Consider the following 24595-nt stretch of genomic DNA (forward strand, 5'->3'; position numbering starts at 1 on the left):
TGCATTTTATGAACAACTAGCGACCCGCCCCGGCTTCGCACGGGTGCTAAGTATACATATAAACCTACCTCTTGAATTACTCATCTATTAAAAAACCGCATCAAAATCCGTTGAATAATTTTAAAGATCTAAGCATACCATAGGGACAGACAGGCAGTGAAGCGATTTTGTTTTATACTATGTAGTATGATGATTTGCCCGTTGAACTGATCAAGAAAAAATCAAGAGGGCCATTGATAATCCAAGGCATATTTTGCTACGTTTGTATAAAATTTTGAGTTACACCAACGGGAGTAGTATTCATTTCATATTTGCTTAAATTTTATTCTTGGATTCTTGGACTCGGACTTCGGACTGTTTCCGTTAAAAATCTGTCAATAAGCAATTTCGAAAGTAATACGGAACCTCAAACTGTACACAAAGCCCTGTAATTTGGCTTTGTTGTGAGCATAGTGGGTAAATCGTAATATTTTTCAGGTCATTCCTCCGTCGTCTGGCTTGATCGACCACGCTGTGAGCATGAGGCCGGACTACCACAAAGCAATCGTGGATACAATCGTGCATTATGGATGGAAGGAAATCATTTACGTATACGACTCACATGACGGTAAGTGTCTATGCAATATTATATTATTTAATATTAAACAAGGATGGCGACTAAACAAAATCCTTAAAAGGCAACAAACTAAAAAACCTATTGCAAATTGTGTTTCCATTTTTTTCTTGTCGTGTGCTATTTTCATAGCAACCCATAGACTTATTATAGGAAATATCGTCAGGGTTTGTTTGTCCAGACGGATCCATCACTTTATGGGATAAACGACGCTAGCTAAAGCGGAACCACAGATGGATGGCCAAGAACATCTAACATATATCGAGATAATCCAAAATAATAAAACGCGACGCATCAAATCCAACTGATTTATAACACGAGAAAAACTAACCGGAATTCGTACATTCGATTTCGGCATAAAGACATTTGTTAAGATCTCTTACGTGATTGTTTCAGTTTGATCTCCATTTTCCTAGGTTAGAATGTGATGAAGAAACCACGATTATTTTTAATACAATGCCTGAATAACCTAATTAGTGACTAAGCAGAGCGTTAATTGTGCTGTCTCATTATATTTTTAATCACCCAAACTTAGACGAGTTTTTACATTAAATTTCGTATAAATACACCTTAAATTCTGACGAGAACCATTCGCATAATCTTCTCACTTAATTTTCATAGATTACTTCAACAGCAAGCTTTCTTCGAAACACGGCAGTTACGGTACTTTTTCTTCTAAGATAACAAACAGTAACCGAGGTGGAGACTGTTGTTTTTTCGGATTAACTTTTTAATATCAGTGAATATTAAGATAACGGAACGGAGTGAGCCGAGCGAGGAGGTCGGGGCTTACTATTCTCTTTATCGTTTTGCTTTACAACAGAAATGGCGGTTTTATAAATCGTAAATTGTACCGCTGGCTAGGGATTACTAGGAGCTGACTCTACCGATAATAAAATGTCGACACGAAAGAGATTGCGGCTGGAACTGGGGCTAATAGTCGCTGCAGCGGTTTAATGGGGTGCCTATCACCAATGGAACAACGGCCAAATTCTTTACTTAATTTACAGGATTTTCACCCTAATAAAATCTACAGTACCCACTTCATATTAAACTTTTATGTTCACGTTCCATAAATATGGTAGTACAGTAGAAATTTCTTTCAGTTTTAATGTGTAATGCATTCAAATCATCGTCGATACTGTGTATAAACTATCAGAAACAATACCTACTTTCTAATCTTTGTTGTAAACATGTTGTGTTATTTGTCAAAATTCATTTTTTCGTGGCTCATAACAGTATTTTTAAAATCGCTAAGCCTGCCACTCGGATATTTCATCTTTATTTCAAATTCCCCAGGCTTTTGCGAGAGGCAATAAATAATATTTATAGTACAGGGGCTGAACACCTCATTCGAGAGCGTACAGCTACGGCTACAAGTTATGAAACTCGTACGATTTATAAACGAAAAGCAACATAGCACGATACCTATGTACGTACAGGCGACAGCACATCAGACTATATACATTTCTGTTGCAAAACCGCCTTTATTACAAGCACTTGGGATCCCACAGTGTACAACTTGACGTGCCGTTGTTTGTACGCACCTTGTACCAAAAATTGATCAACTTTGCTTGATACACACAAAAGTTTCCTCTTGAAGAATTTTCATTTTGCGCACACTGATGGAACAGAGTTTACTGGCGGTTTTTTCACGGTGCCCTTTGATATTGACACAACAAGTTAACCGTGGGTATTCAAATCTAATGTACACAGTTTTTTTGTTTTTTAATTCTTACAATGTTATTGTTTTCGATTGTTGGGAGGTAGTTAACAATGCGACGAGTTTGAATAGAAACTGGCTAGATTTAATTAGTACTGATAGTTGAAATTCTAAAATTCTGTTTAATGAAACGAAACGAAAACTAATTGCAATGTTCGGGTTTTACCCTATCTATTATTTTAGAACATATTGACCAATATTGACACCACAAAAACGCATGTTTAACGAGATTATGGACATGAATATTAAACAACCCTTTATGCTTGAATACTACGTTCAAGGTCCCTTGGAAGGTCTTGGATGTGGTTCACAACACATTCAAAAAGTAATTTAAACATTATCGACTCTTATTTTTGCACCCAATACAGACTTTACGATGACAACAGTTGGGTCGACCCTTGCACTTATTTCATTCGATTATCACGGCGCGCTCACTGGCGGAGCCGTAAAGTTTTACGCGCAGCCTGGATTGTGAGACCACCTCTGCACTTATTTTAATGACATTACTGGTCTTTCTTTCCTATTGCACCAATCTGCCCTGCTCGTTCCTCGCTAATCGAAATTAGAAAATAGAATCTAAAATTGCCCCTTGTGAAGTTTTCATTTTGAGCCTAGCTACAAGTTACAATTTCATTTTTTTTCACCACCATTCACCATTACAAAAAAGACCAATTGATTTTTTTTTTGTAATTCATCTTCATAAAACGAGAACCAAACTAACCACAAATTGAATAGTTTAATAGAAACAATATTCCAGAACTTTTGTGTATTTAACCACTAAGCAAAATCATAAAATACCTAGTAGTAGTGACCTTAAGATTAGCCCTGAAAAATCTTCTTCGCTTAGATATACGCGTCCTTCCTTAACTCGCGTACGCGATTACATCTCACGAAAGCTCCTGAATGGGGCCTCATGTATTCCCCAGAGGTTCAAAGGTTAGAGCAACTTCTAACGGAGCATTTTGTTAAACTCAACCAATAGAGTAAGACGTTTTAGTAAAGAATCAACATCTATTACAATTTCATCAATAATTATGAACAAACAATCCAGCCATGATATTTGTTTTGAATCTCGAGGAAATAACAACAATCCAATAACATCGAGTTAAAGAGCGAATGTCGGGAGCGACAAACGAAATTTGCCGATGGGTATTTCGCTGATAAATTCAGACACGTGTAATAGAAATCTACATACGACTGCGATAATATCATTATTCAATTTATTCAAGGCGAGCCGCGGCGTACCGCAGGCGGCTAGGCACATGCCAGGGGCAAGCCACGCGGCCGCATGCATGCACAACTATCATTCCGCAAAGTCTTGAAGCATACCTATTGCATAATTTGTGGCGGCGAAACATGACATACAAACACTGTTTGATAAACAACACCCATTTCTTAAACACTAGTTTAAAGCTGTTTTTTGGAACATTGTAAACTGCCTTAGCAATTTTACGAACTGGATAAAGACATTTGTATTGAGCTAAACGACAGCTACGATCAAAACTTACAGACTAATCTCAAGGGAGATTAGTTTACATTTATTTTCCATTCAAGATCAAAGTATTTGATTCCAAGTATATGTAACTTCATCTTGTGAGCATTTTAGAATATCGTCTGGGAACTTCCAACGTGCGATAACATCCAGTTAGGACTCCGCCGAGTTGATCGTTATCGTAGCCGATGCGCACAATCTTACCCTAATCTGATACTTTATTGTGGAGGACCGTACAAAGGGCTTTATCAGAGCTACCTACCATTTTTAATATTTACAACCTAGGATCACTCTTCAACCAAATAATATAACTTTATTAAAATTAATTGAAAAATAAGTTGACTGAAATTAACTGTCAAAATTATATTTGACATTGACGGTGCTTTGTTTTTAAATTTAAAACCACGGCCTCCTTTGAAATGTTAGAGTTAGTCAGACTCAGAGTTATAACCTCATTGGTTTGGACATCGTTGTTTCAAAGAAAAAAATAAACCTACCCTGCTGCGTAAAAGCACGGTAAAAGTTAAAACCTAAGTAGGTAGGTATCTCTGCTTCTGTTTATTCGACGAAATATTGAAAGAACAATTTCACTCTGAAGATGAAATTTCATTTGACACAAACCAAACGAGGAATTTATTTTTAAGGCAAAATTACGTTTCGAGCACCACTTCTCCTTTAATACCGGGGGTAAAGAGAATATTGTGTCGAGTTGGTACGCATACTCGGAGCCGCGATATCAAAATATGAATTTATTGCGTGTAACAGAGAAATTGATATTTATGCACCGGCGTAAATTGCGGTGTAAAGAAACCTCAAGTATCAGGTAGGCTCCGACAAAACAAAAAAGAAGGGCAACTCATAGTCACGTCGGTTTGAAATGGCAGTGAATCCTTTTACAAATATTGCGTTATATGTATAAGAGATTGACATGATAGTGATCATCTACCCCTTGATAATACACATACATTAGATAAACACCGGCGCCTTTGGAATATACTGGGGACATACCTTAAATTACTTTTGAAATCTGGGCTTATGGAGCTCTATATTTGTTTATTCGTAACAAACAACACTGTACGACTCTATCGTCCGTATTCACAAATGATGCTTGCTTAAGTGAAGCAGAAAATGGGACGCTCAGCGTTGAATAGAGCTCTGTGATTAGTTCGTGTGTCACCCTGTACGTCCACGCGCACTGTGAGACCTCATAGTAATGTTTGAATACGGACGTACTCGTCCTGGGAAATAATAAAGCTGCAAAAATTATGCATCACGAGAATAATCACAAAATTAAGCTGCCATGTTCAATAAATGATTAAAATCGATAATGTGTGTTAGGTCACTGATCATTTTCATCTCATTAAGTTATCGCAAACATTTAGTACCAGCTCAATATTTAGTATTGCTGAAGCTTCCAATTAACTGTTTATTAATTTATGTATTTTATTGAAACACAACGACGTGGTCGTTATAAAATACTCATTTCATTTCTGTATTATTTTAAAATAAATATATTTTATACGTATTTAACATAGTAGGTAGATAATTAATAACCTATACCTTACTACGATATCATAAGCTTTATTTTACTTGCCTATTGTTACTCCTGCACCTGTTGTATGTACGTACCTAACTATAGCATAATTAAGGGCAAAATAATTAATTTCTCATTTTAAAACATTACACTGAGTGTATTTACCATTTTAAACTATACGAATTCGTATTATTAAGAAGTTAGTCCGGTAAGTAAGCCTTCCGAAGAGTCCATACCTATCCAAGTTGGAGGGCTATTGAATAAGAACCTTCTTAAACTGTATTAATTTAAACTCATTAACGATCATGAATATTAATGGCGTTTACTGTTCGCATGAAAATGAATTTCAACCGAAAACAAAGTATTGAACTTCCAAAACAAATAACTTTATGATAAACGTTGATAGCAAGCCATGAACTCTGTAATTTGTAAAATGATTTTGGAGGTATATTATACGTTATTATTTTGTAAATACGTAATCTAACTCTATTTAGTAAAATATGAAACGAATGATGCAAATACAGGGTGACAGTTTCGGGCTTGAATACTTTTCGCAAGATGTTCAAATTTCAATGTTCATCTTGTGTCTTCGTGTACGGTACTTACTTAGAAGAAAGTAGCAACCTTTAGCTAAATACAATATACAGACTCCCGTCTACATCACGTTTCGTTTGAAACCTGATCTTTTGATAGAATAACGGGAACGCTTTGTTCCGTGTGTAGGATCAGAGGATACGGTCCGCTATCAAAAAGGCTTCCCAAGACCATTTTATTTCTCGTTTTCCCTTCTATGTATACCTGGGTACAATAAGATTTTCTACTGATGACGCACTGTCTTACGTAATATAAAGTTACAAAAATTGTTGGTAATTGATATTATTTTGAGTTAAATTTTATTAATATTAAATTTTTTGGTACAATCAATAGAAAAATCACTTTAAAATACTTTTCGATCAACAAGACAGTATGCTAAAAATTTACTAGCTTAATAAGTCAACAAAACAAAAAAATATAATAGATTACCAGTAAATCTCACATCAACATCAACATCGTTGGTGTTTGAAGAATTTCACTCAAAATCACATACCGCACAAGAAAACATGACCTCTATTTTATTAAATTTACAAAATAAGCAACCATTGTTCCCAAAGGTGAAAATTGTTGTTGAGATGATTTAATTTTGGACCAAGGCACTTATTATGTCAAGTGAAGAATAAATTGTCTAACCTAAATGTAATCTAATAAACCTACGTGACCTTAAAAGCATTTCAGGGATGGGCAGAAAATTAACGAATGTAGGTACTTAATATTAGCTTAAGCTCTCAAAATACAATGGATTAAATCAAATCAAATCAATCAAATCAAAAATATTTTATTCAGTTTAGACCACAAGTGGCACTTATGAACGTCAATAGAAAATAATAAAAAAAAGAAAAAGGTAGCCCTTATATAATTGCTTCTATATAAAATTGCTTCTACTATAGAAAAATATCTTTACAAAAATTAATCAAACCAACAGACATGAACAAAATGCAGAAATGAGAAAATATTAAATCTCTTTGCACCACAGTAGTGCTAAGATGTCATATAATGTACCTAGGTTAATTTTGTGTTCGTGTAGGCAGTGCACGTGAAGGGATTAGAAGCTCTAGCCTATGAGTTCTGTGAAAAATCTTCTATTATATAAAAGAAAGTCGTGTTAGTTACTCCACTTATAACTCAAGAACGGCAGAACCGATTTAGCTGAAAATTGTCAGGGAGGTAGTTTAGAGCCAGGAGAAGGACATAGGATACTTTTTGTCCCGTTCGAAATAAATAAAAGTCTGCTTATTTATTGCCATTAAGGCGGAACAAAGTTCGCCGGGTCAGCTAGTATAATATAAAAAGGACAGATGTTGGATTTTGTAATAGCATTCTCGCTTTTCCATTGACCGGGGAAGCCAGAATGCTTTACAAAATGGTAGTTAAGGGTGTAAAACGTAGATAATTTTATTGTATTTATGTACCTACTTTATGTAACCTACAATGAGGGTGGCATGTTAATTAATTTACAAAACCCTCTATAAATAAATAAAGAAAAAAAAAGCTCTAGCCTACATAAGGAGGCGGAACATAGGACACTATATTCACACCTACACCTGCTTACACATGCAACAGCTTACAAGAAACGTGTGATTTGAAATAGAATAGATAGGTATTTAATTTTATTTATGAGCGCAGCCCATGAAGTTAATATACCTGGCAATATTACATTTATGGCCAAGCCGTAGGTATTTTCAGTCATCATCATCATCCTTAAAATAAAATTTATTATAATAATCTTTATTGCTAGTATCTCTGTAATTAAACATAATTGGAATAATTTAAAATAATTTTCCGATAATCTTCATCGTATTGTCGATGTTGTAAAATGAAATCACATTTCAAGTGTGGTGCCGATATTACGAAAATAAAATTATGAATATTAAATTTCTTTGTAAAATGTAGGTGTTATTTATTAATTCGAGAAGCTTTCGTGAAATCTATTAATAAACAGCATCGACGTAATAAACATACAAGCAGTAACTGGCCCGGATTTTGCTCATATTTTGTAACAGCTCTTTTTCTCGATTGCATGAAGTATAAACTCGATCGAAAACCGTTAGGTATTCGGTTAAAGTATGCGTATAAGTTAATACACTGTTTTGAGCGAGATAAGCACATAGGAAAGTTGCATAGATAGGAACTAAATAGTTATTTGAACTTGCAATTCCTAGCTAGCCACCTAAATATGATTCCATAAAAAGTGTTCTTAATAATTGGTCCAATAATATGTTAAATAAAAATAAAAACTATTGTAGTTATACATTAATTAAATTTCTTCAGTGCGCGAAGATGCAGAATTGTGGGAGGTTAATATTTACTTGGACCGTTTCCAAGTTGCCACGATGAGTTTTAAACAGCTCTCTATATTACTCCGTAAGTAACTGTGCGATGTCGAGGGTCATTTCTTAGCTTTTGATGTCTTTACTAAGTGGATCCATGCATTTTGTTGAGAGAAGACATTCCAGTTTGTAGGTAAGAAGAAAAAATGCTTTCAAACAAAATGTTTTGAAAAAAAAAAACAATGCGCAATGTCAAATTAACTGAAGATTCGAAGAACAAACTTTCGAAAATCTTACTTTAAATTTAGGTATATTGTGGGCCTACTTTATCTAAAATCTTAATCCTCCGACAAAAGATTTAATATGAGTTAGGTTCTATTATCAAATAAGTTAGTATAGAATATGGCAAGCGCTTCTTACACCCTGCCACGTGTCTTGTCTAATCAAATCAAAGATAACTGTGATAAAAATAACCAATATTATTGGCAGGTAACTAATAGCTCATAAGATAGGCACTTAATGTTTATTGTCGAGGTGCATATCTTTTTCATAAAGGTTACTAAACCTTTGTCACCTGTCATCCGCTTTGCAGAGGGAAGTCGAACCTTAACTTCGAACTGCTATGTTCTTCTGATTAATTTTGTTGCGGGTCCAATGACAGTTTAACTTTCCCCCGGGACAAACTTGACCTTCACTGGTTGGGTTTTTATTGGCGGTCAAGCTGTAGATACTGGCTACACAGGAGTTGCGGTGGTTGGAAAGAGAGGTGGGAATAGTCCCGTGTCATTAAACACCTCACGAAGGGCCTTAAAATTGTCCCGATGCAAGTAAAACAGTTTAAAAAATCTTCGTTAATAAAATGTAACAAAATCCTATTCAATTTTCCACTAACTCAACCAACGGGTCACAACAGCAGTCAGCATGAAATCGAATGACATCAATCAACGCTTTATACAAGTACCAAATACCGATTTCAACACGTTCAAATGGCAATGGACTGGAAAACACAAAACTTTTATATAAAACTAGCTGACCCGGCGAACTTTGTTCCGCCTTAATGGCAATAAATAAGCAGACTTTTATTTATTTCGAACGGGATAAAAAGTATCCTATGTCCTTCTCCTGGCTCTAAACTACCTCCCTGACAATTTTCAGCTAAATCGGTTCAGCCGTTCTTGAGTTATAAGCGAAGTAACTAACACGACTTTCTTTTATATATATAGATAATTTGACAAAAAGCTTTGCCCGTATGGCTATGAAATCAAATTTTAATTCACTTTTGAAAATAAAACACGACTGTTTGTTCATGTCTGATACTATAAACAATTTGAACGAATAACTGACCATTTGAGAATCCTAGTGAAAAAGCAATATTGTAGTACTCCTGGTTATGAGATTTTATTTTTAAACCTTGAATGTAACAAGCACTTTTGCTTTTGCTAAAACCTGTGGTGTAAGCTGTAGAATTCTAAGGCACTTGAGTATGAGAGAGCCAGAGCATTCACCGTTTTCACAAAAAGATCGTCTGTGTCAGTATTGTAAAGTTGGCGAGATCTAGTATTTCAATAGCCTGTTTGCTCCTTTATACTTTCTCTAAGCCGTATCCTGCGTTCGTTCAGGTCTCTTTTATCACCGGTAGTATTTTGTGATATAAAGTTTGTTCCTGTAATCACATAAGGTGTTTTAGGTACGAGTACCTATGTTGTGGTAGATTTCACGTAAAGAACGTTTGTGATTTACGAACTACACACTGTGTGTGAATTCATTTGCGCTAGTGTTCGAGCGACCTATTCCCACGTCTCCGGCGATATTGAATAAATTGAATTCCAATGCGTCGCAAGACCGAGAGCTTTCCTTATTATCACATTCGAAACGTCCTCGGTTTGTAATAGAATACCTATTGTGTGTATCGCGCCAGTTTTGCAGCCGCTTTTCGAATGGAAGTTTTCAATTTCGCGTGCGTATTCTTGTTTTAAATAGGACGCAGCCCTTTAAGCCCATTAGTAAATTAAAAATAGCGCCAACAAAATTTTATTTTTAAATTTTAGACTCAATGCACCTGGTCCAGTTTATTTATACAAAAATCTAACCTAAACCACTTCGAAATAACACTTCCCAAATATCGTGCATTGTGTACTTTCTACTGCATACATCCTATTAAGTTGTTTCTAATAGTATACATTTTAAAATCAATATCTGTCAGATATAGAGGGTCAAAAACTGTTTATTAAATGAAATGTATCCTACTCAAGTAATATTAATACCATTCCAAACATTTAAAAGATCTCGCTATTCAATTCTTCCGCCCTTAGCATCAGCTGGTATTCGCATACTTGAGTCAATTTTAGCCCCGAAAAGTGGATTACGTTTGGTGAAACAGCCAAATGAGTTAAGGATTATTACAAACGTGCGTCTATTTAGAAAAAGGAATATTTTATTAAAGTGTTTCTTGGATTTTGTTATTTATTTTGCAATTTATTTCTTTCTCTTAAACCTACGTGCGCGTATTCTGTGTGCAATTTTCTCCAACTCTATTGGAGAAAATTAGGAATGTCGAGCCATACCAGTCCATAGCAAGCAATTAATAAATTGTTTTATAAGTTTTCCAATATAGTTTTGAAATGGGAGAAAATTGTGTTATAGTTATGTATGTTCTTGTACGATATAATACTACTATTTTATTAAATACGATATTATTTTAGTTTGATGTGCCGTCATCCAAACATCGACAGTAAGGCAGACCACACGAGAATCGGCAAACTTGTTCTCCATATTTTTTTATTATTAGGTACTTATAAAATTAATTGATTTGTATTATACTTGATTAGGTACTGTTAGAGGTCGGTAGATCTATTCTCATAAATAAAACACTGGATATTTAACTTTCACAATATTATATTGCCTCATCTATACTATAACTAGCGGCCGCCCGCGACTTCGTACGCGTGGATCCCGTTTTACCCCCTTCATCTATCTTAGGTACGCGGTTTAGATTTTTTCATACAAATGTTTTTTCCCGCTAAATCCCGTTCCCGTGGGAATTTTGCAATATCCTGTTGTAACTATGCTTTAAGTTTACTAAGGTACCTGCATGTCAAATTTCAAGCGTCTAACTTAAGCGGTTTAGATTTTTCATACAAAAGGATCTTCCCTTAAGCTAATAAGCTTTAAGTTTATTAAGGTAGTAAACTTAAAGCTTAGTATACTAAGGAATTCCCGAAATTCCCACGGGAACAGGAATTAGCGGGAAAATCCTTTTGTATGAAAAATCTAAACCGCTTAAGTTAGACGCTTGAAATTTGGTATGTACGAGTAGGTACCTTAGTAAACTTAAAGCTTAGTAACAACAAGGAATTCCCGAAATTCCCACGGGAACGGGAATTCACGGGAAATAACATTTGTATGAAAAAACCTAAACCGCGTAAGATAGATGAAGGGGGTAAAACGGCATCCACGCGTACGAAGTCGCGGGCGGCCGCTAGTTTTAAATAAAATTGATCACTTAGCACTAAAAGCGTTCTCCTATTCTCACGTTTCTAGTGTGACATTGACACCATGACAGCAGCTCATTGGCCACAGCGATACTGTTATTTTAACGTTGTCGATTTTTCACAATATACAGTACAAAAAAATATTTAAAAAAAAACAGCCCATAATGGTAGCTCATAATTTGTTTGTCAGTTAGGTGTCATAATAAACCTACAAGATTCGGAAGAAAATTGCGTTCTTACATAAGTCAAGGTAAAATGTTTTCCGTAAAATCATATTCGGGACTTTTGGTAGACACCAGACCGCGTCTTTCTAATCCAATTCGTAACCTATAAGCAAGGTTATTGGAATATGGGGTTGAAGGAGAGAAAAAAGAACAAAAAGATCCTTTCAAACAAAATTGGTGAAGAAACAGGGGTGACGCACCGCAAAACATCGGCGGGCCTCATGCGGGGGCTGATTCGATCGATCATACAACGTACAGGCATCAAGCGAAATTTTATGCTTCTTATACCGTTGGGATACGAGTGATTTTACAACAAAATTGTATAGTTTGATATGCTGTCGACTGTATATGGCTTTCTCCAACCTAAAACACATTACGGTTCAGCAAACTAAATAGGATAAAGCGAATAAGGTTTATAATAAATATATCTGCGTGATTGACAAATGTTGGCCAAATAATGACAGTAAATTTAACAGCTTTATTTATTTATATCTTGTTACATAGGAAAAACTGATTTTAATTGCTTGAGTGATTGATTGACAAAGAAAATTACGTGCCATTTATGAAGTGAACGTTCAAAAGCTATGACCGAAATAATTAAAACGAATAATTTACGAGTTATCTTTTACAATATCGAAGTGCCAAAGTTGGTCGAAGTTACGAACTCTTCCGAACTAACATTGACGTAATCGTCGCACCCCGAGACGTTTCAATACAATCCAACAATAGACTGGAGAAACCGCGAAGTGACGTTCGAGATAATCAAAAGCCTTAAATTCTTCCTGTCTAGGGGATAATTAACTGAGCTTTGAATACTTCATAGTTTTAGTTGTACTGTACTATATGGGTGATTTAATTTATTTACAATAATAATAACACACTTAGGGTGGATTCGACCAAACAAGAGTAAATATTAATCTCAGAATAAATCGTCAGTTATTGGACACTGACATAATATTTCCCATACTGAAACTGTCAATGTGCCAGTTATACCAGGAGTTAATCTTGGATAAAAGTTTGGTCGAATCGGGCCTTAGTAACTGTAAGAAAAATATTTTTATTTTAGAAAAGAATAGATTTATACTTAATTAGAAGACTTTATTTGCGATTAATTACGATAGCAACACAATTTTAGAAGAGAATAGGTAACAAGTTATTTTTAGCCAAACTCGTACTATATTTGCTTTCAAACGTTGTTTTCGCTGAAATATTATTTGAACAGGCAAGATGTTTAGAATGTTCGTTACAAATGTAATTAACGATACCATGTGCGGAGATGTTAAAGAATAATGTCCTTTGAAGTTGTTGCTATATGACATTCGACAAGTTTATAATATATGTCGCGGCCTACACACAGCTGACGTCACAAGCCATTAGTCGGCTGACGACAGTGGAAAACCTCAAGGGTCATGACGAGTTCAGATGCGACACATGGTGTGAATAGTCCGGGTGCGGACAAAACTTTCTCCGCATCTCTCCCCACACATTTATCTCTTAACAGCGAAACTGTTTTGGGTATTCCTTTGTTTTCTCAAGCCAAAAAGGTTGTCCCGATCCATCGGGACTCGTTTTATTATCACTTAAAATATATACTTAATATACGGAATCAGTCCTATATAACCAATGTCTCACAGGTCATAACTTCACTGAACTAAATATAAACTCTGTTGTACAAAAATTAATGATCGGATTTCGTTAATCTGCAGCTGGAATGTCACATCACATAATCTAAATACATCCCATTTGGGGTTCATAAAATTTTCAGTGTAAAACACCTCTTTCAAAAACAACAGGCTTATCACTACAATTTTCTGTTTATTGGAAATTGATCCGAAATGGGGCTTTGTTTATTCGGGGAATTGATACCGGCGTTGGCGGTGTGAGCTTGAATAGCGTATGAGGAAAATGTTAGTACATATGAGTATTGTTAAAAAGAGCACTTTTTGACAAAACTCCTCTGATAAATAGGACGTAGTACTTAAACAATTTTTCGCACAACTAGTCCTTACATCTAAATATAATATAACTCAAAGGTGACTGACTGACTGACTGATATAGTGATCTATCAACGGACAGCCCAAACCACTAGACGGATCGGGCTGAAATTTGGCATGCAGGTAGATGTTATGACGTAGTCATCCGCTAAGAAAGGATTTTACGAAACTATTCCTAAGGGGGTAAAACAGAATCCACGCGTACGAACGCGCGCGCGTCACGGGCGGCCGCTAGTATACAGTGTGAGTCACGTTAAAGTGTACATATGAAAATAGATGAAACTAGACCTATTTTTATCGACAAAAAAGAGGTGAAAAATTTTTTGAGATTTTTTTTTTAATTTTTTATAGAATTTTTTTTCTTCCAATTACTTATTGTAAAGAAAATGTAATAACTTTTAAACTAAGCGGTATATCCTGATAAAATAAAACAGTAATAATGCTAAATAACAGGCGATACTAAAAAAATACATAAAATACACAAAAAATGCCAACAAATAATAAAAAATGATACTTTTTGAAAAAAATCTGCTTTTAAATTCGTGTTTTTTTGGTTATTTGATAAATTTCTCCTAGAAATGTCCCTATAACAGGTGGTTTTTATTACTTTGTATTATTCTCCATTGTATTATCTTTGTAAAACCAAAAATCGCATGTCTCTATCCCTATCATAACATTTGCTATGATCGTTTGAACTAAGTCTCTCCAGGCGGGCTTTAACCTAGTATTTTATATGTTTTAGCACGTTTACTGTACAGTCACAGCTAAGTATCTATGGTGGGTTTAAATAAAGTTTTTCAAATCTGACCAAAATTGGTTTCGCACTTTTTAGATTTTATTTTCAGCAATGTTTTGTTATTGTTTTGTAATATCCATCAGTTTTACAGGCCCTATATTAATATTGTAGCCTGACGGTATTGCAGCAGGCATTTCGCAGTAAGCTCTCTCGGGCTAAAAGCTTTTAGTACTATTTTATTAGTACCGCCGTAACACGAAGTAAATTTTAGTCATTGCCAATCTAAACTTTTTAAAAGATTGAAAACTAGCTTTTTCATTTCCGAGGGATTAAAATTGTCTAGCATGATGTTTGGTCAATATTTGAGTTATGAAATCAAAACACTGCATCTTTCAATTTACACTTAAGTACAGAAAATACTACTTCATTGAAATTTTAATAACAGCAGATAACCACGAATCATCCGAAAAAGTCTTGTATACTCAAATTCATGGTGTTGTTATTTTTCACTGTCAAATATTACAAGTTATACTCTATAATAAAAAAATAATAATTAAGAATGGAAATCTAAAGTAAATAATAATAATATTTTTCACTGAATTATTAAAGGTAATTGTAAACTAATTGGAAAACTATAAAATCGCATGGCTTACCAGTTTTTCCAGCTCAAAGATCATCGCTAGTCCAAAAATGCTAAATATGTAGGTAGGTACGTTTATTCTTTCAAAAATATTTCCTAGTAAGTAATGTTGAGGCAACATTTTGTAAAATAACGGCCTACTTACTTTTATTCCGTTTACTTCAATCCCTAGATTGATTGAATTAAAGAAAGAAAAATAACAAAACATACGGGTCGAATTGAGAACCTCCTCCTTTTTTGGAGTCGGTTGAAAATACAATCTCTTTCCCGATATTGTCAAATGGATAAGACACAAGTTCGACAATCATTTCACTTGTTAGTCGCTCCGATTTGATGTCAATTTGTTTTTACATTATGTTCATTTATTTTTCCGACATTTCCCTCGTGTTTTGATAATATCCGTCGATATTAACATCTGTAATAAAATGCTGATAAATCTAAAAATAAAAGAGCACATATTTAAAAATATGGGAACAGAAACTTTTTACTATTTTCTTATTTTTAAACGTCTTTTGACATAATATTTTATAGTTTTTCAATGGCACTTCATAGAAATTCAAAAGCTAATAAATAGGTACGTTAAAAAACTTGATCATTCTTTTCATTTCTATAATATAAATAAATCGTTAGACATAAATTATTTGAATACATATCTTTTCGCTTCCCTCTCAAAAGAGTTTTATTTTTTGCCCCTTCCGAGCACGCGTTGTCCCTTTTTCGTTTCGCTTGTTTTATATGGGGCGTTTAATTCGATAAAATTCGTGTGGACTCGAATTGGTTTAGGAGAGCTGGAAAGTAGACCAGCATATAAATGCCCCAGCAATGTCATTGTTATATTAGGCTTGTATTGTTCGGAATTCCCTTATAGATTCAATCTATGAAAACTTCCATTTAGCGTCTTTACTCGTATTGCAGAAGCACTTTTGTTAAGGAATGAAATAAAACATTAAACAACTTATTATTATTCTTCTTGACCTCAATAGAAGAAGAATAAAGCTGCGGCATATTTGCATAGGTACTTAAACATTCATGAATCCGTCTCAGCCGGAATGAATATGTAAAATCTAGTAAATGATCGTCTGCCATCGCTTTGACAAAGGGTTTAATGAAAAACTCTCACTCTCAGGGTTGCTGCGCTTGCAACAGCTGTACCAATCTATGCAGCCAGGCCGCACTGCGTTCCGAATCTCACTTGTGAAGCGAATCAATAACGCATCAGACGCTATGGAATTCTTGTTGGCTTTGGAACAACACGACCGCTGGGGCAACAAACGCATAGTGCTGGATTGCAACACGAAAAATGCGAAAAACATCCTGCTCGGCCACGTCCGAAAAGTACAATTGGGCCGGCGGACCTACCACTACATGCTCAGTGGGCTGGTATGTATTGCGATATTATTGCTCGATTGAAGGGATACCACAGTAGCTATTGTTTGCACTAACGATGTGCAATCTAGTAACCGCATCGGGACTGTGCGCCAATAGTGACGCCAGTGTACTAATGTCACAGAGAGCAGTCGTCCCACAATGGGTTTGTTTACGAGAACTGGGAAACTGACTTGTGTCTGGAATGTTTAGAGTAAGATACAATGTTTTTAAATGTAAGGTTTAATCTAGTAGGTAGCCTTAGATTTTCGAAAATTCATAGAGTAAATATTTTCTTAGTACCTACCTACTACGTAATAAAAAATCCATTAGGTATGCTGCTAATGTGATAAACATATTTTGAACATTACAACTATGAACCTTCAAATCAATTTAATTGTAGGTTGTTTACCTATAGTTTTTTTTACATATTTGTATTTTACTTTTGAAATAAATGAAAGAGCTACCCATAAAACACATAGGATTGATTAACTTAATTACGCTGATGCCGTTCCCACAATACAACATTAACATAATCGAGAGCCATTGAAAATGTTGAACATCGATTAACAGGTTATGGATGATCACTGGGAAAACGAAGTTACGGAGTATGGAGCAGTCAATATAACAGGGTTTCGCATCGTCGACCACTCGCGCAAGATTGTACGCGATTTCATGGACGGTTTGCGACGAATGGACCCACGGTTCAAGGGGACCATATCGGTAAGAGCTTCACTTTCATTACACTACATCTTGAGATTAATTTTGTAACATCCAATTTGGGATAAGTGTAGCGATAAAGTTGATGACTCAATTAATACGTCCAGGGAAAATGAGGCTAACAATACACTTTTTATTGTCATATAAATAATGAGCCAGTAATAAACGTTCGTAGCAACAGGTAAACGGTGACGGTATACAAGAATATTAACACTGAAATCTTGTCGTCGACAATTTAATTGGATAGTGATGATCCTTTACACACATTTTAATTTCTGCAAATGGATTTTTTATTCATGCTGTGCAAAGGAAATAAAAGACATCGTAAACAAATTGGCTCATTAATAAATCTTAATTGATATTTAATCTTGATAATATGGTTATAGGCATAGCGATGCAATATACAGAACCTCTAATGAGGACGCAATTTTGATAGTATCTGCAATCAGTCGCAAGTTCTGTCTAATTTATAATAGTAACTTGAGTTCTACTCCTTTTACTAGAACATGAATTAGTAGTGCAAACATGCGAATAAGTTAAAGTTATACTCGTATGTCATAATTAATATATTATGTATACCGTTCTATGTGCATATAAGTTTTAAATAAAAAAATAATTAATATATTCAACACTCTATACAACTCTATAGCACGGTGTAACACGCCGCTGCTGATTGATGGTGTAATTTGAAATAACCATAAAATTACCATTGTTACACGCCTACATCTGTATACTATAAAAGAAGATTGTAGGTACTCGTACCTACATTTGAAAGGTAAAATTAAGACGATCTTACGATTAATATTTTTTGTGTGGTAAGAATCGTAGAGCAAATCATTAACATAAGGAGAGTAAATAATATTGATCTATAGGATTCGCAAAAAGAACATTCTATCAACAGAAATCGGCGCTAAGTATAGCGCGACGTCAGGCTAGTGCGCTATTTTATATTTGATATCTTGATAGACGTTATTAATAATAAGTATAGGTATTACTAGATATAACTGTTACAGTCAAAACTCATAATCGGTCAAAACCACTTTTTACTGCAAAATCAGTCAAAAGTGATTTTGACTGATGCCCTTGGTCAATAACACTTTTGACTGATTTTCCCAGTCAAAAGTGGTTTTGACCAAGGGAGTCAGTCAAAATTTATACAAAGTACTCGGAAATCATAAAAATGTGTTAAACCCCCACTTTACAGTGTAACATTTTTGTGATTTATGCATAGGTACAAAATGATCACACCTACTTTAGGTACTACTTTTAAGATATCTGGGTATTCGTTAGGTAAATGATAGTGGTTTAATTTGACCGATTATGAGTTTTGACTGTAACATAACCATGCAAAATTACAGCTCATAAGATATTGAGTCGTACTTGTTAACCATATATTTTTAACGGCAGCCCTACAGAAAACGTAAAATACCACACAAGGTGTCGGAATTGACGTCTCACGAAGAAAATTCCGAGTAAAGTAATAACGCGTTTATGTAGATTTCACTAACTCACGTACGCCCTAATGAAACTCTGAGTACCGTACCCCTGCATAAATTATTATTCCATATGATCTCCCTTCGCGGAGTAAATACACTTAGGCTTTTTCACTTCGGTTGCGAACACGAGAGAATTGTTTCCAAGGAAAGTTTACTCATGACAATAATTGTTACTTTGAGTGCAATCAGTCATCATGACAGATAGAGAGCTATTTGCGTTTTTCGATAAATCAGTGTAAATTTTCCTTTACATGAGAAAAAATGATAAAAAATAAGACTTGAACAAAGTAATCATAAATGATGAAATTTGTTTTCTTAACAAGTGGATGTAGAGTCATCTTTAAAATATTACGAGAAGAATTTTAGTGGATTTCAATGCTACTGACTGTACACTGATTGCCTACGAATACATGAATTTATATAATTCCCAATACCAGGCACAAACAGCGCTGATGTACGACGGTGTCCAAGTCCTCATGGATGCATTAGGCAGGCTCTGGAGAAAGAAACCTGACGCCTTCAGAAGCGCGCTCCGTAGAGCGGCCGGTCAAGCGAACTCTACTAAAGTCATCGACTGCAATCCTGGCAAAAGTTGGGTGGTGCCTTTTGAGCATGGCGATAAAATTTCAAGGCTTATTAAAAAGGTAAGCGTCTTATTGTTTATTTGGTAATTTACTTCAAAATATATTTAATTGTGTGGATATAGTACATCTTTTACCGATGAATAGTTCAAATGTTCTAAGGATTAACCTTTGACTGTAACAGCTGAAGTCATTATCTTGGTGTCAGATCACACGTCATCTGACCTATTGTAGCGTTTGTAAAGCATGACAATCCTAAATTCTTTTTAGACAACGGATTCAAGCCTACAATTTCATTTCATTTCATTACTGGAAATTTTAACAAAGTCAATTTTCTATTTGTGTCCCATCTAGAAATTGAAGTTAGAACGGTGCTATAAATATATTCAAATATCGCTTCAATTCCCAATTCGACCGCAGCGACACTTATTGGTTTCTATGTATGAAATGGCTTCCGATCATGGCGAGGCATGCCGTTGCGGTCGGTCTTGTTGCCGTGACACTGACCCTTACCATATTCGGTATCTGCGGTTACAATCTCCACTGAAGCGTGGATTTGGGATTTAACTACAACTAATTTATGACCAAAACCATTAATTAAATGAAAAATACTATCTGACCAGTTCACCGATATCTCAACCCAAAACCTGTAAAACTAAAGTTGTAGCAATTATGTTGCCATAGGGACGTTATATCAGGTACCTACTTAGGAATAATAAAAAACACATGACACTTGAAAGTTAGGAGTTAACTGTAAAATATTACTATTCAAACAATATTATTTTTAGACCGACATAGAAGGCTTAACTGGGAATATCTCATTCAATGAAGAAGGACATCGGCACAACTTCTCTTTGCAAGTAGTAGAAATGACAGTACAAAGCGCGATGCTACAGGTTAGTGTTAAGTATTTCCATTTAATGGTATTTATTGATTATATCTTGTTTTATTTTATTTAATTTTTCGTTAACGTTGTTAAACTTCTGGAGCTTTCCCGTAAGGCTAAGTATGGGCAACTGTGATCTTTAAATAGACTATTAAAGAGTCTTCCAGTGACTTCCACTTTTATTTTGTCCAAGCTAAATGTGGGCTAAGTCACTGGAAGACCCCTATTAAATTCGTTGATAGTTTTAGACATTACTTACTATTATGAAACTGAGGCTGAGTTGCACCACCTAACTTTAACTGTAACTAAGTATGACGATAACGGATGCTTTTTGTATGGAGTTTGACAGATTTTTGACGTTGGTCAAAGTTAAAGTAAGTTGGTGCAACCCAGCTTAAGTCAAATGTGAAAACGACTGGTATTCCAAAATAAATTCCGCAGGTTGCTACGTGGTCAGATACCCATGGCCTTGTATTAGTTCAACCTAAGTACGTGCAACTTCGATCACCGGCCTCCTATGATACAAATAAAACTTACGTAGTCACAACAATCATCCAGGAGCCTTACATGATGCAAAAAACAACAGAATACGTGTACAAGGACGAACCATTGCATGGATTTTGCAAGGACTTGGCCGATCTTATTGCGAAGAGAATGGGCATTAAGTGTAAGTAAAGCGAGAAGTAAAAAATAAATATGATACCAAGTACCAACTTCACATTTTCAGGGTGACCAGGATTTATAAAAAAAAAATGGCGTCTTACGCAAACTACAGCTAGAACTTGAAAAGTCTGTAATAACTGCTGGACAAAGGCCTCCCCCAAGGATTTCCACAACGAACCGTCTTGCACCGCCAGCATACAGACAGGCACTTTTTTATTATGTGGGTATCTTAATCAGCTAAATGTGTTTTAGATGAACTAAGACTTGTAAAAGATGGCAAATATGGAACCGAAAGTCCTACGGGAGCATGGTCTGGTCTCGTTGGCGAAATTTTAAGAAAGGTGAGTAATAAAGTACTTAAATGTCAAATAACACGAACACCTTTATACATCCATAATAATTTTGATCTCAATGAGATTACGGGGTACTTTATAAATCAAAAATATTACAAGCAGCCGCTGCGAAAAAGATTTCGAATATAATATTTTCGCTCAAATTGAGTTCCTAACACAGGAGCTTCCCGAATCCGCTTTATAATATACGAGCGAAAGAGTTAAGAGGCTCAAAGCGGCACGGTGCTTAATAGTCCGCGACAGCTACTGGGATTTTCGTAATCGACCTGAGTATAACGGCAAATGCCTGTATTGTAAACGCTCTTACCCTTGGGTGTAATTTTTCATTATTTTGCATTATACATGTGACAAATTATCTCGTAACTTGTCTGGCCATACATTTAACTACTTAGCCCGATAGAATATGAAGAGAGTGGCCTTTTGGGTAAACATGAATTGCAATTTTCGTTAAATACAATGTATATTTGCGATATAGCACCTACCACAACTAAATGAATAAGTATAATAAAAAACCCAACTGCGTAAAAATTAACTAAAAAGTTAAAAACAAGACAACTTAGTGTTCACAAATGCAGTCGGAGGCATCAATGACTAATTCTTTTGTTGGTGATGTATTTGCCCTCACCCTCCTTCTGGCGCAGTCGGGTAATGATTTATATTAATGCTAGACTAAAACGAACGTTGTGTTCAGCTACAATCGGAGTGCAAAATAATCAATTATCTTTTTTCAATGTATTCTGTATAAGCCATGATTTGTAATCTGTTGCTGTACCTGCTGTTAATTAAAAAAAATACAATGCTCACAGTGATTTGTGGGTGCATTCAATTTAACTTTCATAATATTTCATAATTAGGTACGAGTATAATCGTACCATTACCACTCATAAAATATTAACAAAGCATTAATGTAACTAAATATCAAGTAAAATAAATAACATTCTGAATTTCAAGCTATAATTATAAAATAAAGTAAGGAAAAAGTAAATCTTTATTCCATTAACTACCGCACTACAAAGCCTGAAGTTTCCTTAAAGGGATTTATTCTGCGAGATAAAATAATGCAGTTTATTGCGACTTCGATGTTACTAAAAGAGACACGCTATGTCAGCGGCCGTTATACACTTTTTGCCGCGATCCAATCTCGGTGGGGTATGAGTAAAGTTTGCAAGGAGCGACTTCTGGATCGAAACGATAAAATATTTTTAGCGGACGCCTTAAGCTGCGTATTCATTACTAGGCAAATATAAAACTGAAAGTACTAAGAAAATTGGTGGAATTATAACTGAATCGTCATCAATAATGACCGTTATACGTGTTAAGAAATATCTACAGGGTGGAAACGATAAGTGATCTCACTCAATTATTTCTAAACTATCGAAAAACTGATTACTGATCCTGAAAGTGCTTCACGAGCTCTTTCAAACGATATCAGTAATAAGTTAAGAATTAACTTGATCTATCCGGAAATTCAATGTTTTCAGCCTCCATACTAAATGTATGCCACTATGCCAGCCACATAATATTAGAGTGTTAATTTTTTTTATTTTAAATAATAAACACTTGGAATTAACTCGTAAATTGCACTCTTAATTAAAATTATTCATGGAAAACATTGGTTTAAGGCTTTAGGGACTTGCTATAATATTATCAAGACATGAGTGCCATGACTGTGCCAGTACTAAATGTATGGATGCTGGAAGCATTGAATTTTCAGATAGATCCAGTTTATTTTATAACTTATTATTGGTACTGTTGGATAGAGCTCGTGAAGCACTTTCAGGATCAGTAACCAGTTTTTGGATATCTTGTATAGTTTAGAAATAATCGAATGAGATCACTTATCGTTTCCACTCTGTAGATATTTCTTAACACGTATAACGGTCAATGATCACATGTATTTGGGTTTTTGTATACCTACTCTTGTAACACTTTACAATGAACAAATGTTCTGTAGGTAACATACGAGTAAGTGCGCAACTTACGCCCGCTGCGGTAACCGAGATCTCACTTCGAAACACGGGACACTATCTAACTTTGTTTATTCAACCATAATCCTCTCGGTAATACTTGTTTGATAATAATTGACTTTACTTGACTTACTTTCTAGTTACTTTATTCTTGGTGTTTTCGTTCGCAGCAGTGGTTTATTACTTTGTTGATTAACTTATTCATCTTACATTAATTAAACTACAAACAGAGCTGAGTGCTCATTTCTATAGCTATAAATAGGAACCGGTGAAGATGAGCCCTCGCTACAATTTTATTAAGGTGGTTATCTGTCTACAAGTATTACTCCAGTATGCCTCAATGGAAATGGGAGAAAGGACGTTTTTTTATACATTTTTATAAAAAGAACATTATTATCGTTTAATGGAAATAAACTTTACATATTTTATGTAATGAAGATAACTTTGAATTGTCTTATACGTAGTATCACTTGTTTTAGACCACAGATAGATATTTGGGGTCGAGGTCAACTTCTAATACTTTATAGTTCATCGCCGTTCAATCTTCGAGGGAACGAGGCGGTTCGCTCCCTTAAAGGTCCTTTGTTTATTGAGTTTGAGGCGTATTATTGTAGTTTGCTCACCCCCGGCCGTTGGACACTCGTTTACTTTAACTTTCCGAAGAAATTTGACGGTAAATCTAATATCCAGCGAAGGTTCCTTTTTAATCTCTTTGTTCTCAAAGTTTTTGTATTTGTGCTCTTGTAGAAAATTAAAAATAATAACCTAAGAGAAATTGGTTTCAGTCTTTTGTTGGATCAATACCATCCATATTCAGGCAATGTTTTTTTCAGGAAGCTGATATTAGTATAGCGCCTCTCGCTATCACGCCAGATCGGGAAAGAGTGGTGGATTTCAGTGAGCCCTTCTTATCAATCGATTCCCCTGTTACACACAAGAAAGTGCCAAAACAATTATCTGATACGTTCAGCTTCCTCAAACCGCTATCCAAAGAAATATGGGTAAGAATTTGTTCTCATATACATTAGGATTATTGTACTTGTTGCGTCTTAAGATGGTCTGTTATAAAACGCGAAATATGATATAAAAATACAATATTGAAAATCAGTATTATTGTCATTTTCATTGTTAAGGCGATTAGAGTCCTCAATCCGCGTCAAATGGGCATTTTGTAAAGCCTACTCCTCTTTTACTGCTGGACAGAAATAGTTGAAAAAAATATATGTTATACAACAGTTCAAGGACTANCCGAC

At 35.0% G+C, this 24595-nt stretch overlaps 1 protein-coding gene across 1 annotated transcript in view; it reads left to right on the forward strand.

Moving 5' to 3' along the window:
* Positions 1–24595, forward strand: part of LOC114352704 (glutamate receptor 1) — a 33763-nt gene that overhangs the window by 1944 nt on the left and 7224 nt on the right. The window contains exons 3-10 of the mRNA XM_028304383.1: positions 478–607; positions 16438–16691; positions 17250–17399; positions 19330–19536; positions 20262–20369; positions 20801–21026; positions 21275–21363; positions 24176–24343. Coding sequence (XP_028160184.1) covers positions 478–607; positions 16438–16691; positions 17250–17399; positions 19330–19536; positions 20262–20369; positions 20801–21026; positions 21275–21363; positions 24176–24343 — 1332 coding nt within the window. The remainder of the gene's footprint in view (positions 1–477; positions 608–16437; positions 16692–17249; positions 17400–19329; positions 19537–20261; positions 20370–20800; positions 21027–21274; positions 21364–24175; positions 24344–24595) is intronic.

This window comes from Ostrinia furnacalis, unplaced genomic scaffold, assembly GCF_004193835.3.
Source record: "Ostrinia furnacalis isolate ACB-3 unplaced genomic scaffold, ASM419383v2 OfSCF0143, whole genome shotgun sequence".
Classification (NCBI taxonomy): Eukaryota; Metazoa; Arthropoda; class Insecta; order Lepidoptera; family Crambidae; genus Ostrinia; species Ostrinia furnacalis.